The 16,428-nt window shown below is 50.4% G+C and overlaps 1 protein-coding gene across 2 annotated transcripts in view; it reads left to right on the top strand.

Annotated features, from left to right (window-relative positions):
- Positions 1 to 16,428, top strand: part of SLC24A4 (solute carrier family 24 member 4) — a 143,407-nt gene that overhangs the window by 2,179 nt on the left and 124,800 nt on the right. For both annotated transcript variants that reach the window (XM_084792669.1, XM_084792668.1), the window contains exon 2: positions 1,129 to 1,239. In XM_084792669.1, the coding sequence (XP_084648795.1) occupies positions 1,129 to 1,239 (111 nt within the window). The remainder of the gene's footprint in view (positions 1 to 1,128; positions 1,240 to 16,428) is intronic.

Raw genomic sequence — 16,428 nt, 5'->3', positions numbered from 1 at the left:
CGAGGCTGAGGCACAGCAGAGGGAGGCATCTTTGTGAGTGGTTAGAAAGGCTATTAACTAGCGTCTTGGGACCGTTTAGAGATCTGTACCACGATGTAAAAAGCAAGTGAAACCTGGTTGAACTTTTAAAAAGAAAGAAAGAAAGAAAGAAAGAAAAAAAGACAGCACTATCATTAGGGATAGAAGGCTAAAGAGTGAAGAAATCCGGAAAGTTTATTTTTAACCCTTTAATACCTAGCGGTTTGCAATTGGACTTAAATACACGAAATGACAAAATATCTAGGCTGTGAGGTGTAGACATCCTAGAGGGCGTATTGCTTCCCAGCTGCAGCAGTGGGCATCGAGACAGGTAAGTGGGTAGCTAAGGTGTAGTCTAAAAGCCAGACTGTTTTATTTGCTGCTAGATCAGGTGTTAGTTTCCAGTGCTTACTATCTGCTCAGAGACCTTCTGTGATATGGCTGTGTGACCTCCCGGACCACAGCGTGATGACCCGGGAGCTCAGTACTATAGATGCTCAATGATCTCTACCTTGGAGCTACTGAATCAGAGTTTCACTCGTTTAAGCGTCCAATTGTGGAGACCACCTGAGCAAGTTTACTGAGAAAGTATTTAATGCTCCTAATGAAATCCTTTGTTGTGTGGCGGTGAAGAGGTGGGGGGGGGGGGAAGCTGAGACCAGCCAGATCTTGTCCAAGGTCAAATCACACAGTGACCCATGTGAGACTAGAAACAATGGATTAGAGTCAGGCGGAAGCAGAATACTGTGTGTAGGCAGGTGACAGCACACTGCCAATTGCTGTATCATTTTCTACAGGTGGCTCCAAATAGCCCAACCTGAGGCTAGAGAGATGTCCCAGCAGCCAGTTCCCAGCCCCTTCTTCAGGGGGGCTCACAACCACCTGTTATGTCAGCTGCAAGCAGATCTGACTCCTCTGGCCTCTGTGGACAGCTTCGCTCATTGGCACATACCCCCACCCCCCCCAACACGCACAAATACATTTAATGAAAAAAACAATAAAAAAGAACAGCCATTGTCTGTGCCTGACCTAAGGTCATTTTTGAGAACTCAAGAATTACATTGACCTGATGATGTCTGTGACGGGTGTTTTGTTTTGTTTCTAACCCAGGCCACAAAACTGCCTCTGTTAGCAAACGTGCGCTGCCAGACACGTGGCGAAACAGAAAACTGATGGCACCAGTAAATGGGACTCCACTGGCTAAGAACTGCACAGATCCTGGTAAGTTGCGTAGTCTCCCCTTTCCTGCAGGCATTTAACCCAGCTCGGATTTGATGCTTATGTGGACAGCGCCAGCTAATGCTGGGAAAGACAGTCTTAGGAACCTGAGTGAAAAAGGGTAGCTGCATGGTGTTGAAGTGCAACCTATAGACACTCGTCAGCCATGCTGCTAAGCAACACAAGAGCTTTCTTTATCCAGCAACTACGAAGGTCACATTCAAGAGTCTAAAAATGATAGTTTTTGTTTTAAAGGCAATGTATTTTTTTCCTGCTCCTTTGCCCTGGTGTCTGTCGTCTTCCCCTTTGCTCACTGTGTGCATTTGAAGGTCCCCTTGGGACAATGAATCCATAGCTTGTGGTGGGTATCTTCGTGAGGGTGGGAGCACTCCCGGCCACTGAAAGGGGGAACTCTGAGCTGCTTGCTGGGCTCTTCCTTTCTAATGGAAGCCCTCGGGCAGTTGGAGTGTGTCTGTCCTGGGAAGCATTGGGGTATCTGGGTGGTATGGTCCCAGGGTTAGCATCCGGTCTGTTCTCCAATTGGCAGGCTTCACTAAAACCACCGAAATGATTTTTATGGGAGGTATACCTGCTGGCAGCCGGCACATGAGAGCTTCCCAAGCCTCTCATAGGGCAGGTCAAAGGGTTCGCTCTGGATCTATCTCTTGGGGTCTTTGTGAAGAGAGTATAGTAGGGTGGAGAATTAAAAAGCCCTGAGAGAGAGAGAGAGAGAGAGAGAGAGAGAGAGAGAGAGAGAGAGGGAGGGAGGGAGAGAAGAGAGAGATTTTGTTATTGATGCCTTTTCTACTTTGTTGCTGGGAAAAATTACCTCATTTTCTGGGGTTTCTAACGAATGAAATGGGCAGAATGGTGTTCACCTGCTGGAAGTTGTTGGGGATTCTGGTGAGGCTTTGCAAAGGTTTGTGTGTGGGAGATGACGCCCCCGGGCTAAGGAGTGGGCCTGCGTGCAGAGCTCCAGACTTCTGATGTCAGCCTCCGTTAGCAGTGTCTTCTTAGGTTAAGAAAGGTCTGTGGTGAAGACACGTGACGCTCAAAGTCACACAACTCAGACACTGATGCTGGCTTCAGAACCCCGGTCCGCATGTGCTTATGAAGGCTTTGGTCACTTCTCTAAGTCAGTAGTTCTCATCCTGTGGGTCATGACCACTTTGGAGGTTGAATGACCCTTTCACAGGGCCACCTAAGACCTTCAGAAAACACAGATATTTACATTACAATTCCTATAACAGTGGCAAAATTACGGTTATGAATTAGCCATGGAATAAATTTATGGTTGGGGTCATCACAAGGCGAGGAACTGTATTAAAGGGTTGCAGCGTTAGGAAGGTTGAGAACCCACTGCTCTAGACTGTCTTGCTGTTATCCACACCATGGCCTTCTCTTTCCCCAAAGATATTCTAGAAGGGCCTTGGGGTATGGAGGGAAAGTGAGGAACTTCGAAGCAGCATTGTAGTTCCCGCTGAGCCTGGACATATCTCTGATCATCCTGTCATCTTGGTGACCCCATAGGCAGTGATACCACGCAGCCCATTATCCCTCTCAACGCATAGTCTCTGTTCGGGCACTGCCCTGGCTCCTGCCAAGGGTGTGTACTCAATCATGGGCACAGGTGAAGCCAGGGACAGGTAGTATTGGATCCCTTCTGTCATTCCAGGGACCTGGCCTTCTAGAACCGGCGTGTAGAATTAGACAGGACCCCACTTCTAATGCTAGGGTTTTCTTGTGTTCTGTCATGGTCCCTATATTATCAGTCTGATTAAAAAAGGGGCATTTCATGGACTTTAAAGCAGTGTGTTCTATCCCACAGGAGGGGCTGGCCTTATCTTCCCATGAAGACGGAAATGAGAGAAACCATCCATGTCATTAGCAGTAACTAACACTCAAATTACACTTTGTGCTGACTATGTCCATAGTGGGGCCCAGCACATAGACAGGTCTCGGTGGATGAGATGATGGAGCGAAAGCTTCTTCAGATGTGTGACAGTCTTCATGGAGTATTTGCAAAGATGGGGACATAAAGGGTCAGCTCAGTGGCTCCTAAAGGCCTCACCTCTGAGCTACCAGACTTCTGGTGCTGTCTTCCTTACTTTCATATTGTTATGAAGAAGCATCGTGAGCAGGACAGCTAATACAAGACAGTGTCTGTCTGATTGGGCTTTTAGTTTCAGAGAGTTTGTGATGTTGGAGCGAAGATCCAATAGGAGCAGCCGAGAGCTCACATCTTGATCCACAAATAGGACACACACACACACACACACACACACACACACACACACAACACACACACACACACACGCACAAATCTTCTGAAACCTCAAGTCCTGCCTATGACACACCTCCTCCAAAAGGCACACCTCCTAAGCCTTCCCAAATAGTTCTACCAATGTGGGCACCAGGTATTCAAACGTAGGAGCCATTCTTGTTCAAAGTGTAATGTCCAGTGTAATGTCCTTCCCACTCCCACCCCCATCTCTTCCCAGGCCAGGCAGGGCCTTCCCTTCCCACCTCCTCTTTTTCTATATTACATCTTAGCAGGCATTTGCTTTTGGACAGCAGGTTCCAAGTGGCAGCCTCTGCCGTTAGGTAGCTTACAGCTGAGTAGAGTGGGCAAGATCTTGACCCACAAAAGCTCTATAACAATGAAGTCAGCCCTGGAGGAGACATTGTCTTTTCTGTGTACTCAGAAGGAGCTAGCCTGTTAGGATTCTGTGTAGTCGTGGGTATAGATGAGGCTGGCCTTTGTTTCAGCAGCAGAAACCTCAACTGAAGTCAGCAATGGGAAATGATTGACTTGGTACCTGGAAGAGTGGGATCAGAGGCTAAAAGGTGTCTGAAACTCAGCTTCACCCAGTGTCTGGACTCAGTTGTGTTCTAGCACGGGAAGATGGTCATCAAAAGACTCTCTCTCTCTCTCTCTCTCTCTCTCTCTCTCTCTCTCTCTCTCTCTCTCTCTCTCTCTCAATGTGCACTGGTGTTTGGCCTGCATGTATGCCTGTGTGAGAATATCGTATCCCCTGGAACTGGAGTCACAGATAGTTGTGAGCTACCATATGGTTGCTGGGAATTGAAACCAGGTCCTTTAGAAGAACAGCCAATGGCCTTAACTGCTGAGCCATCTCTGTGGCTCAAAAGGCCATTCGTATGTTCTTGCAGGCTCCGAATGTAGCAAAGAGTGTATCTGAACCCCGAGACATGTTCTGTTGGCTTGGGTTAACTTGGTCACATGATGGGCCTAAGTCAACTGCTTGAGCCAGATGAGGATTGGGGCTCTGGGTTGTCTTAGGCCTAAGCATCTGGAGTGAACAAATAAAACCTCTTCTCCAAGCTCTACCTGGGCGTTAGTGTACACCTGGGGGTCAGTGTGGCTGGACACCTGGGGGTTAGTGTACACCTGGGGGTCAATGTGGCTGGACACCTGGGGGTTAGTGTACACCTGGGGGTCAGTGTGGCTGGACACCTGGGTGTTAGTGTACACTTGGGGGTCGGTGTGGTTGGACACCTGGAGGTTAGTGTACACCTGGGGGTCAGTATGGCTGGACACCTGGGTGTTAGTGTACACCTGGGGGTCAGTGTGGCTGGACACCTAGGGGTTAGTGTACACCTGGGGGTCGGTGTGGCTGGACACCTGGGGGTTAGTGTACACCTGGGGGTCAGTATGGCTGGACACCTGGGTGTTAGTGTACACCTGGGGGTCAGTGTGGCTGGACACCTGGGGGTTAGTGTACACCTGGGGGTCGGTGTGGCTGGACACCTGGGTGTTAGTGTACACCTGGGGGTCAGTGTGGCTGGACACCTGGGGGTTAGTGTACACCTGGGGGTCGGTGTGGCTGGACACCTGGGGGTTAGTGTATACCTGGGGGTCAGTGTGGCTGGACACCTGGATGTTAGTGTACACCTGGGGTTGGTGTGGCTGGACACCTGGATGTTAGTGTACACCTGGTGTTGGTGTGGCTGGACACCTGGATGTTAGTGTACACCTGGGGTTGGTGTGGCTGGACACCTGGGTGTTAGTGTACACCTGGGGGTCAGTGTGGCTGGACACCTGGAGGTTAGTGTACACCTGGGGTTGGTGTGGCTGGACACCTGGGTGTTAGTGTACACCTGGGGTTGGTGTGGCTGGACACCTGGGTGTTAGTGTACACCTGGGGTTGGTGTGGCTGGACACCTGGGTGTTAGTGTACACCTGGGGTTGGTGTGGCTGGACACCTGGGTGTTAGTGTACACCTGGGGGTCAGTGTGGCTGGACACCTGGGTGTTAGTGTACACCTGGGGTTGGTGTGGCTGGACACCTGGGTGTTAGTGTACACCTGGGGTTGGTGTGGCTGGACACTGGGGGGTTAGTGTACACCTGGGGGTCGGTGTGGCTGGACACCTGGGTGTTAGTGTACACCTGGGGTTGGTGTGGCTGGACACCTGGGTGTTAGTGTACACCTGGGGTTGGTGTGGCTGGACACCTGGGTGTTAGTGTACACCTGGGGTTGGTGTGGCTGGACACCTGGGTGTTAGTGTACACCTGGGGTCAGTGTGGCTGGACACCTGGGTGTTAGTGTACACCTGGGGTTGGTGTGGCTGGACACTGGGGGGTTAGTGTACACCTGGGGGTCAGTGTGGCTGGACACCTGGGTGTTAGTGTACACCTGGGGTTGGTGTGGCTGGACACCTGGGTGTTAGTGTACACCTGGGGTTGGTGTGGCTGGACACTGGGGGGTTAGTGTACACCTGGGGGTCGGTGTGGCTGGACACCTGGGTGTTAGTGTACACCTGGGGTTGGTGTGGCTGGACACCTGGGTGTTAGTGTACACCTGGGGTCAGTGTGGCTGGACACCTGGGTGTTAGTGTACACCTGGGGTTGGTGTGGCTGGACACTGGGGGGTTAGTGTACACCTGGGGGTCAGTGTGGCTGGACACCTGGGTGTTAGTGTACACCTGGGGTTGGTGTGGCTGGACACCTGGGTGTTAGTGTACACCTGGGGTTGGTGTGGCTGGACACTGGGGGGTTAGTGTACACCTGGGGGTCGGTGTGGCTGGACACCTGGGTGTTAGTGTACACCTGGGGTTGGTGTGGCTGGACACCTGGGTGTTAGTGTACACCTGGGGTTGGTGTGGCTGGACACCTGGGTGTTAGTGTACACCTGGGGTTGGTGTGGCTGGACACCTGGGTGTTAGTGTACACCTGGGGTCGGTGTGGCTGGACACCTGGGTGTTAGTGTACACCTGGGGTCAGTGTGGCTGGACACCTGGATGTTAGTGTACACCTGGGGTTGGTGTGGCTGGACACTGGGGGGTTAGTGTACACCTGGGGGTCGGTGTGGCTGGACACCTGGGTGTTAGTGTACACCTGGGGGTCGGTGTGGCTGGACACTGGGGGGTTAGTGTACACCTGGGGGTCGGTGTGGCTGGACACCTGGGTGTTAGTGTACACCTGGGGGTCGGTGTGGCTGGACACCGGGGGGTTAGTGTACACCTGGGGGTCGGTGTGGCTGGACACTGGGGGGTTAGTGTACACCTGGGGGTCGGTGTGGCTGGACACCTGGGGGTTAGTGTCACTGGGAATCTAGAGTCTGTGTGGCTGGGTGGCAGGTGTGGCTGACACCAGGGGAGCAGGCAGATGCCCACCCAAGGCTCTCATCCTGGGCTGCTGCTATGATAAAGGTGCACTGGGGTTCCAGGAGTATGACAGAGTCCATGCTTTTCATTTCAAGAGTATGATGAGTGTTTCCAAGAGGAAGTTAGAGTTGGTGCTACCAAGACTGGGGCCCAGAGATTCATTGTGGGGGCATTAGCAGGAGCCTACTAGGAATATAGTCTCCCCCTCTCTCCTACTAGATCGGAATCTGCATCCTAACAAGATCTCCAGTGAGTTGTATGTACGCCAAATGCCAGTAAGAGCTATCCTAGAGTGCGGCTGGTCACTTGCTGGTGGGCGTTCGATCAGTATTTGAATGTTAGGCTGGAGGCATAGTGGTAGAGCATTTGCCTACTGTGCATAGGGCTCACCTTAGCACTGAAAAATCATTTGTGAATGTTTAATAAAAGTTAAGACTTGGTTTAACATAGTAAATTTCCAAAATATTATTTGTTTATTTTTCACATAGGAAACAAAAATAATTCATTTTGGTCAATGATGTCTATAGAAAAGTCATAATTTTCCCTCAGAGATTTGAAGGCATGGTCTGTTCACTGTCTGTATCAGTGGTTCTCAACCTGCTTGACGTTGCAACCCTTTAATGCAGTTCCTCATGTTGTGTTATGTTTGTTGCTGCTTCATAATTTTGCTCCTGTTAGGCCAGGCGTGGTGGCACACACCTTTAATCCCAGCACTCAGGAGTCAGAGGCAGGTGGATTGCTGTGAGTTCGAGGCCAGCCTGGTCTACAAAGTGAGTCCAGGACAGCCAAGGTTATACAGAGAAACTCTTGTCTTGAAAAAAAAAAAACCAAAAACAAACCCAAAAATTTTTTTTGCTACTGTTATGAGTCCTAACCTAAGTATCTGTGTTCTCTGATGGCCTTAGGTGACCCTGTGAAAAAGTTGTTCAACTCCTAAAGGGGTCGTGACCCATAGGTTGAGAAACCTTGCTCTATACAGAGCCAGCAATACAGAAGGCAGGAGGCTTGGTGTGGCCAAACCCCATGCAATAGTAATGAATGGCAAAGACCTTGAGTCTGTTACTGGCTGCTATAACAAAAGAGCCCAGGCTGGGTGGCTAAGGAGATGCATTCTCACAGTACAGGATGTTGGGAAGTTGAAGATGAAGTTGCTGGTTTTTCTGGTGTCTGGTGAAGGCTCTCTGCCTGCATTAGAGACAGCTGCCTTTGTGTTGCATGCTCCCATGGTAGTGAGAAAACAATTAAGCTTCCTTCTCTCCTCACCCCCCTTTCCCCCCCTACCCTTCCTCTACTCCTTCTTCTTATAAGGGCACTAATCCTGGAACCCCACCATCGTGGTCTCATTTAACCCTAATTTCCATCCCGTAAACCCAATGGCATCACCTCCAAATACTGTCATATGGAGGGTACGGACTTCAACATAAGGAAAATGGCGGCAGTGGATCCCATTCAGTCCACAATGGGAACCAGTGAGTTTTCAGGCCTCTCCTGAACCTGGAGTGTTGAAGGATGGTTCCTCTCAACTCTGGCCTGCAGGAGGAGACACTTGCTGGGGAATGCAGATGCCAAGGTCCAGCCCTAGACTGGAAATCGGGACCAGTGACAGGTGCATTACATGGGCAATTTTTAAGGTTTCTGGGCATCATGACCCTTCTATCCGTATCTCGCACGGGTTTCTGCACCTCACTGCCACCATCCTAAAGGTTGTCCCTGGCCACCCAATCCTAAGTAGACCTGGAACCACTGGCTGTCACAGTGTCTTGTTGTAGGCACTCACAAGTGTCCATTGTGCCCGTTGTTGGGTTGTTCACTGCCCTGGAGCACAAACCATGAAAGCCTAGTTTGCTCTCTGGAGCCACAGCATGTGCTCGGCTTTCCCATCTGTAGCATGGGACGCAGCGGTAACAATTACATCTGGTCCACAGCTGGCTGGGAGTATACCACTTACCAGCCCTTAACGCAGCATTTGGCACGTAACACCTCCTCTGCCCCATGTTACAGGACAGTTACACACTTGGGTTCTCACTTGGCTCACTCTGGGAGTGAGACAGAGCTGGGGCATCCCAAGCATTTGTTGGTGGAACTTGGTATGGATGAATTAATCATACACCTCACCAAATGCTTACTCTTGTCTCGTGGGAACAAACGTGTCTTAGTTTGCTGTGTCTTGTCTTTGGAGGAGTTAGAATTCTGAAGACAGCCTGCGCCTTGGAACACTTTTACATAGAAACATGTTTACTTCCTACTTGGATTTTTTTTTTTCTTTTAAACTGGGTGGAGCAAGGCTTCTCCTGTCCTTATCCCCGCCCAACCCCACATTTGAGATTGAGTGAGTGCCTCATTTTCACCTGTCACTCAGTAGTTCAGTAGTTCAGGCATCCTGAATCTTTAAAAAGACGCGGAAAGAAAAGAGGAGGTTGGTTTGCCCCAGGGGCTGCTGGGGGATTTCAGACCCCCTGTAGAGATGGCTGTGTTGTGTTGAATACATTCTGAAATGCCTAGTGGCTGTGTGTCCTTGGGAGGATGTAAGCTTTGGATGGAGGATACTTCCTGATCCACTTGCTTTGTGACTCTGCCCTTGCTCTTTTTTTTTTTTTCTTCCTGTATGGGTGGAAGTGAAGGCAGTTATGAAGAAAAGTATGTGACAGAATAGGTAAGGATGAGAGGGATGTGACAACAGGGGCTGGTACCAGGAATAGATGATGTCATTGGATAGTACCCCAGCAACAGGTCTCACAGATACCCTGCTCAGGAGCCAGAGGTGCAAAAGGCATGAGAAACACAGAGGAGGAGGAGACCCGAACTGCGTCAGGATTGGGCGGGGAGGTGCGAGGGACAGGCTACAAGGACGGAATTGTGGTAGAGCCACCAACCTGATCACAAGTGGAGGCCCAGGAAGACAGTCATTTGTCATTGATGCACCCACCTTTTGCTGCTTAGGGGTTGGGATGGGGTCAAGTGGATTCGATGCTTTGGTAGGTGGAAGTCTGGGTTCTAATGTCAGCAGTACCGAGCCTCTGTCTGCTGGGTTTGGGCTTTCTCCACCTCTCTCCCCTGTGAATAAAGTGAGGTCATGCTGGATAGGTGCGGAGATTTCCCGAAGCTGGAAAAGGCTTGTGTCTTGCCGATGGAGGTTTGTGTGGTGAAAGCAGGCCAGGGGTTTGAGTCCCAGCTTACTTCTCACCGGTGATGTATGTGACCTTGGACAAGTTATGCAATCTCTTAAGTTTTCCCTTTTGTAAGGAGGACATAGAGGTTCCGACCCACCTTACCAGGCTGCTTTGAGATGTAAGCCACTTGGCAGATGGAGTTTTTCAGTGGTACCTAGCATATGATAGTGCTGCCCTGGGGCACCATGAGTTGGGAACATGCTGAGGACACACTGTATTGCTTCTTCTAAGAACTCTTTGCATAGATAGGGCTATTGATGCTCTTGTGCTGCAGATGAGAAGACCAAGGCCACCCAGGGAACGAAAATCAGATAGAGGCGGGGAATATACTCAATAGTTCTTTTCCTAGAGAAGTTTTAAGCTTATAGAAAAATTGATCAAACAAACAAACAAAACACAGAGATCCCCTTACCTGTCCTGGCTCTATAGCAGTTTACACCCGGCTATTTATACCTAACCTTAGGGTGTTTCATTTACACACATGAACTAATATGTGTACATTGTTATTAACCAAAGTTGCCAGTTGACTTCAGACTCTATCCTTCCGCCTCTGGTTCTGATAGATGTGTGTCTGCCGTTACTGACTCATACTGAATGATTTGGTTGCCTTAAAAGTCCCTCCTGGATCCAGGTTATAAAATGTAGACTGGGAATGTGGCTAAGTTGGTAGAATTCTTTCCCAGCATATATGAGGCTCTGGCTTTCATCCCTAGCACAGCATAAGACTGAGGGTGATGGTGCATGCCTGTAATCCCAGCCCTCAGGAGGCAGAGGCAGGAGGAACAGCAGTTCAGGGCCACGCATGGCTCTACAGCCAGCTCAGCCCTGACTTTAAAAAAAGGGGGTACGAGGGAGGGTGTTGATTTGTGAGCCTATGTCCCTCCCCATAGTTATAGTAAGTGGGGATAGAAAAGACAAATTAGGAAACTGAGCCCGTCCCTCCTAGATGCCTCTCTGAGGAATGATGTGTGCCCATCCCTGGCAGCATCAAACATCAGTTTGCTTCTTGGTATGGTTTTAATACCGATTTGTTTGCAATCAAAAAACAGTCCCCACCCCCCCACCCCCATCCAAACTACTGGGGCCATCTGCTAGCAAACCCTTCTCCCCGGTGGGCCATCTGCTGCCCCCTGATTTGCAGACTCTTTGTTCCTGACTCTGCTCTTGACACTCTAAGGCCTCCTGAGCGTGCCTACTCGGCCTCCTGTTGAACTCTGAGAAGTGTTCGTTCCAGCCTGGGTTAAAAATGGAAGTGACTAAGCACTGCCATGCGCTGCCTCAGGTAGGAGCAATCTAGCCTTGCGGAGTCACATTCTTCAGACAGGATTGTTGTGTTTAATGTGGTCCACTACTGAGGAAGTACTTGGGATGTGGCATTCACTAAAAAGGAAGACAAATAACCATGCTGGGTTCTGTCAGTGTTTCTCTCGGGACGGTTGTGAGCACCCTCCTCAGGAAAGGAGTGAGAGTCCACTAGGTGGCTGAGAGGAAAGGAATGGGACACTTGTCCTTGGTAGGTGGGACCGTGTCCTTCTGGGTTTTGGTCCCGTAGCTTCCTTTGATACTTCAATAAAAAGCACAGCCCTGGCCCCGTACTCCAAGCAACCGCAATGCAACATTCATTTCTAGATGTCTGTCTTTCTGTCTGCTTGGCTCTGAGCCAGAAGGGACCCACTCCTTGCTGCCAAGGGGTGCAGACTTGAGTAGAGGAGCCTGACCTCTAAGGGACAGGGTCACGTGGAAGGACAGCTAAGCTGTCCTAGCAGCACCTCCCCACCTGGAGGAGTGCTTGATAGCAACAGTCACGTCTCACTCGGTGCCTGTCCGAGGGGAGGGAAAAAACAAACAGCAGCCAGGAGTGCTGGCACCGTGGTGAGTAATTAGGCTTCGGGGAGTTACCGCGCAGTCAGCACTTGGTGAAGGTGAGACTAAAACAGAGGACTTTGATTTTTAAGATTTTGTGCCAAAGGGGGTAGGGGCTGCGTAGGTATGTGCCATGGGGCCAGGATGAGGTTCCAGCTGGTTCCCAGCAGCCATTGGAAAGTCACAATTAGGAGAGATAGCTGCCCCAGTTCCTAGTCTGTGCTGAACCCATGGAGGAAAGCATCTTTAGTCTTTCACCTTTGAACTCCGTGGGGGCACTTTGCTCTTGCCTCTGAGGCCGAGGCATAAACTCAGTTTATAGCACACGGTGACTGGCTGCATAGACCCCCTTCATTCTACACACTGGGAGCTGTGCCACACAGACATAGCCAGGGCCTGCGACTGTCTCTTCTAGGCTGTGAACACCATGGGGTTGGCCAGGTTGAGGAATAAGAACATGACTCTAGAGGCAAGCGTTCTGGTCGCTAAGCTCTCTCCATCCTAGTTCTGAGACCTTGACCTCTAGTTATCTCCTAGCCTGAGGGAAGGGGCAAGGTTTGTTTGGCTTGTAAATATATTGATATATCCTCAGGTCTGGAGCCATGACTGGTGTGCAGAAAGTGTACACTGTGTGTGTGTGTGTGTGTGTGTGTGTGTGTGTGTGTATGTGTGTGTGTGTGTGTGCCCCTCTTTCTCACAAATCTGTGAGCACTACATGCATTCTTTTTTTAAAAAAGATTTTATTTTATTTATTATGGATACAATGTTCTGCCTGCATGTGAGCCAGCAGTCCAGAAGAGGGCACCAGATCTCATTATAGATGGTTGTGAGCCACTATGTGGTTGCTGGGAATTGAACTCAGGACCTTTGGAAGAACAGCCAGTGCTCTTAACCTCTGAGCTATCTTTCCGGCCTTATGCATTCTTATGCGAGGCATGTTTGAATTTAGGTTTTATTTTGAGCTCCACACCCCATCCCAAAGAACAAATACCCTATTCTGGTGCTTGTTATATTTCCACAGCAAGTGGAGACTGATGTTTTGTGCATGGTTGAACAGGAGCAATGCTGGCTAGGCTGTACAGTGTTCCTCAGGGGGTCTGTTCTAAGCCTGGTACTTTCTATGGGTCCCATGAGCTCCTCGGGGAGGAAGGTCATGGGTGCCCCCAGCCGAGGGAGTGAGGGAGTCTGCAGAAGCTGAGGGCACAGGGGGCATAGACGGGTTGGGTCAGCAAATCATCCTGCCATGTATGTGGAGACGAAGAGCCTGAGATACCCAGCAACTTCTGTGCTCTGACTAAGAGCTGTGGGAGTTCCTGGGTGGATTCTTAGCAGCTCTGTGTCTTTGTGCTGGCAACATGGTGCACTCACACTGAGGTATTAGCACTGCATTGACTATGCTTCCTTTGCCTCAGATTCGACAAAAGAAGGTGAAGATGGAACAATGCAGAGCTATTGTAAGGAAATTCAGGCAGAGATAATAGTCTTGTGTTGGGTGCCATTAAATAGAGTGAGAAGTGCAGAATCTGCTGTGTTAAGATGAGAGATGGGCATTGTCAGCTGCACCACCAGTGATGTCTATGGTGCATAACACCTCCACTTTCTGAGATGGGAGCATTGGAAGTACCCCCTTCCCTCCCTTCCTCCTTCCTTCCCTTCCTCCTTCCCTCCCTACATCCTTCCCTCCCCCTTTCCTCCCTCCATCCCTCTCCTCATGGACTCCTCTGTGAGGCCCCTAATCTAAGACAGTCTTTCCCCTAGTCACATTACTTGAGTTTTACCTCAAAGTATGCCTCTGACAGACACTGACTGGGCATCCATGTCAGGACACTAGAGGATGCTGGGACTGAGGCATCCTTACCCTCACAGGTTGGAAGGACGAGGCTGGCTTATCTCCATTCCCTGCCACCTGGAGCAGCACATGGAAGGGTCTGGCAGGGCTGGAACATTTCATGAAGGATACAGTGGTCAGGCTGTCCTTTGCTGCAGTTGGGCATTATCTGGACAGAAGGGGTGATGGGACATTCTGGCTGGTCAGTACAGTGGCTACAGAAACAGGAAGGCCAGAGAGCTCCAAGGGCAAGGGGGATGTTTCAGTTGGGTTTAGCCTTGTCTTCTGGCTGTCTTCACCGCCAGGTGTGGACTAGCTGATTACACTTTTAAAAATATATTTGTTTTTTAAGTATGCACACATGGGCACAAGTACCCTTGGAGGCCTGAGGCATCAGGTATCCTGGAACTGGAGTTACAGGTGGGTCCTGGAAATTGAACGCAGGTCCCTACAAGACCAGCATGTGCTCTTAACCATGACAACATCTCTCCAACACCACAAACCGCACTTTTTATGCTGGCAGGATTTACTCCAAAAGAAGCTCCCCTAGAGCAACGGTTCTTAACCTTCCTCAATCTGTGACTCTTTGATACTGTTCCTCATGCTGTGGTGACCCCCACCCATGAAATTACTTCATTGGTACTTCATAACCATAATTTTGCTGTTGGTGTGAATCGTAATGGAACTACAAATGCAGGATTCCAGCAAAGCAAACCCCAAAGGGGTCAAGATCCATCCACATGCTGAGAATCACAGCTCTGGACCACTGTGCAGAGACATTATTTTTTTAAACCACAAGGAAAGTTATGAAATGCTGAGCCCCTGTGTCTAAAACAGGACAAGGAAGGACTCAGCCTTGCTGTGAGGACCTTCCCTATAGGGGTTCTCATCCGTGTGTCTCACTCCACGGCACTGCTAAATCTTTTAGGGAGCAGCTGGTATACCCCCTGAAGAAGCCTGTGCTTTGGGGAAAGGTGGCTGCAACCCAGCCTCATTTGTGGGGCCTTGCATCTGAACCTATTTAGCGATGATCTTCTGGGGTGAGGGTCCCCTGACTCCTTACTGAAATGTCGTTTCACTGCTGAGGCAAGCATCAGCTTTCCCTGTGAAGGTGGCTGGCAGAATCCAACCCCATGGCCAGGAACAGCCTTCCGGATTGGGTGCTTCAGAGGAGGATGTGTGTCATTGCTTGTTCCTAGGATGCAAGGGTGAGCCAGATATGGGCATCAACCACCTCAGATAGGGCCTTCATCTAAGAGAAGCCTGGTTCTAGAAAGGAGTAGCAGGTCCCCAGAGGCTCACAGGTGCGTCGGTAAAGGCGATTAGTGGAGAAGATGCGATGGTTTGTGAGCGAGATTAGAAAGGCTAAGCAGCTCTGGCTTCTTAGCTGAGCACCCCCACGCCCCGCCCCACCCCCACCCCGTGAAGGATGGCCCTGCCTTACAGCAGTTCACCTGGCTGCGGGATTTGCACCTAGGGAATCCTGAGGTCCAGGAGAAGCAGAACCAAAGCTCAGCTTCCTCTGCTAAAGATGCCTCCGGAACAAAATGCTGGCTTCTCAGCCAGCCTCCCCGACCATGGGGGGATCCCCATCACCTGGGCAGGCTTTAATAGATAAGGAAGGGTGTGGGGCTTTAGTGTGTGTGGAGGGGGCGGTGCTAAGCCACCACCTGGGCAGGCTAGCTGCATCACTGCATCTTTTCACTCTGTAATTCTGGGTGATTCTTCTGTGGGCCCCCGACTGGGTAGACTCTGCAAAGAATTGCCCTGAAATCCCTTTGCTCATTTAAACCTTGCCTGTGTGCTCCTTAGCTAGCAAATGTTCTGTTTGGTGCAGTGTGACAAAAAGCTAAATGACTTGTAGGCTTTGGCTGACCCATGTCATTAGGACAAAGCAAGGGAAGGTAGGGGCTCAATGGGTTCTTAATTTGCAGCCCTCACACCCGGGAAAGATATTGCTGTGGGCTCCACCTGGCTCACCATGCATCTTCAACCACCAAAGGGTCAGGTGAGAGATGGCCATGGGGGCGTGGAGGGGGGAAGGGCAGCATGTCCCACTAATGTACGTGGCCACCTGGGTCCTTGCTGAAGTGCAGATGCAGGATGTTTGTACCTCTGCCCAGTTCCCAGATGACAGCAAGGCTGCCTGCCCGGAGGCCAGCCTCACTTTAGATAGTGTCAGTGTAGTCTACCAGCTCTGGCTTGGTGTCCCTGGGTTGCCAGTGAGATGTGCGCCCTTGAGCAAGTTGCTTGGACTCTTGAGCTTCTGGCTCTTCCTCAGTGGGTCATGGGGTCTTGCCTACATGCGTCCTGGCAGCTCATGCCCATGGGTGCTGAGCTCTGTGACCCACACATTGCTGGGGCTCAGTGCTAGAAGCCAGTCATTTGGAGCTCACTCTGGCACCCCCAAGCTTCTCTGAAGAGCCCTCTTGGTCTACAAGGTACCATCCCCCTGTCTCTATCTCCTCCTCGAGGTACTTTCCATAAGCAAACAGTTTGGGGTAAAGCCGTAGACTCAGCTGTTTTTTTTGGTGACAGAACCACAAAACTATATTCACGCTTCTGAGATGTTTAGCAATCAAGAAATCTTTAAACTGTAAAAGTAGAGATTCTACCCCACCGGGTGTGGTGGCGCATGCCTTTAATCCGAGCTCTGGGGAGACAGAGGCAGGCAGATCTCGGAGTTCGAAGCTAGGACAGCCA

This window comes from Acomys minous, assembly GCF_964271855.1.
Source record: "Acomys minous genome assembly, chromosome: 8".
Classification (NCBI taxonomy): Eukaryota; Metazoa; Chordata; class Mammalia; order Rodentia; family Muridae; genus Acomys; species Acomys minous.
The sequence above is the reverse complement of the archived record's forward strand: the minus strand, read 5'-3'. Positions and strand labels throughout refer to the sequence as shown.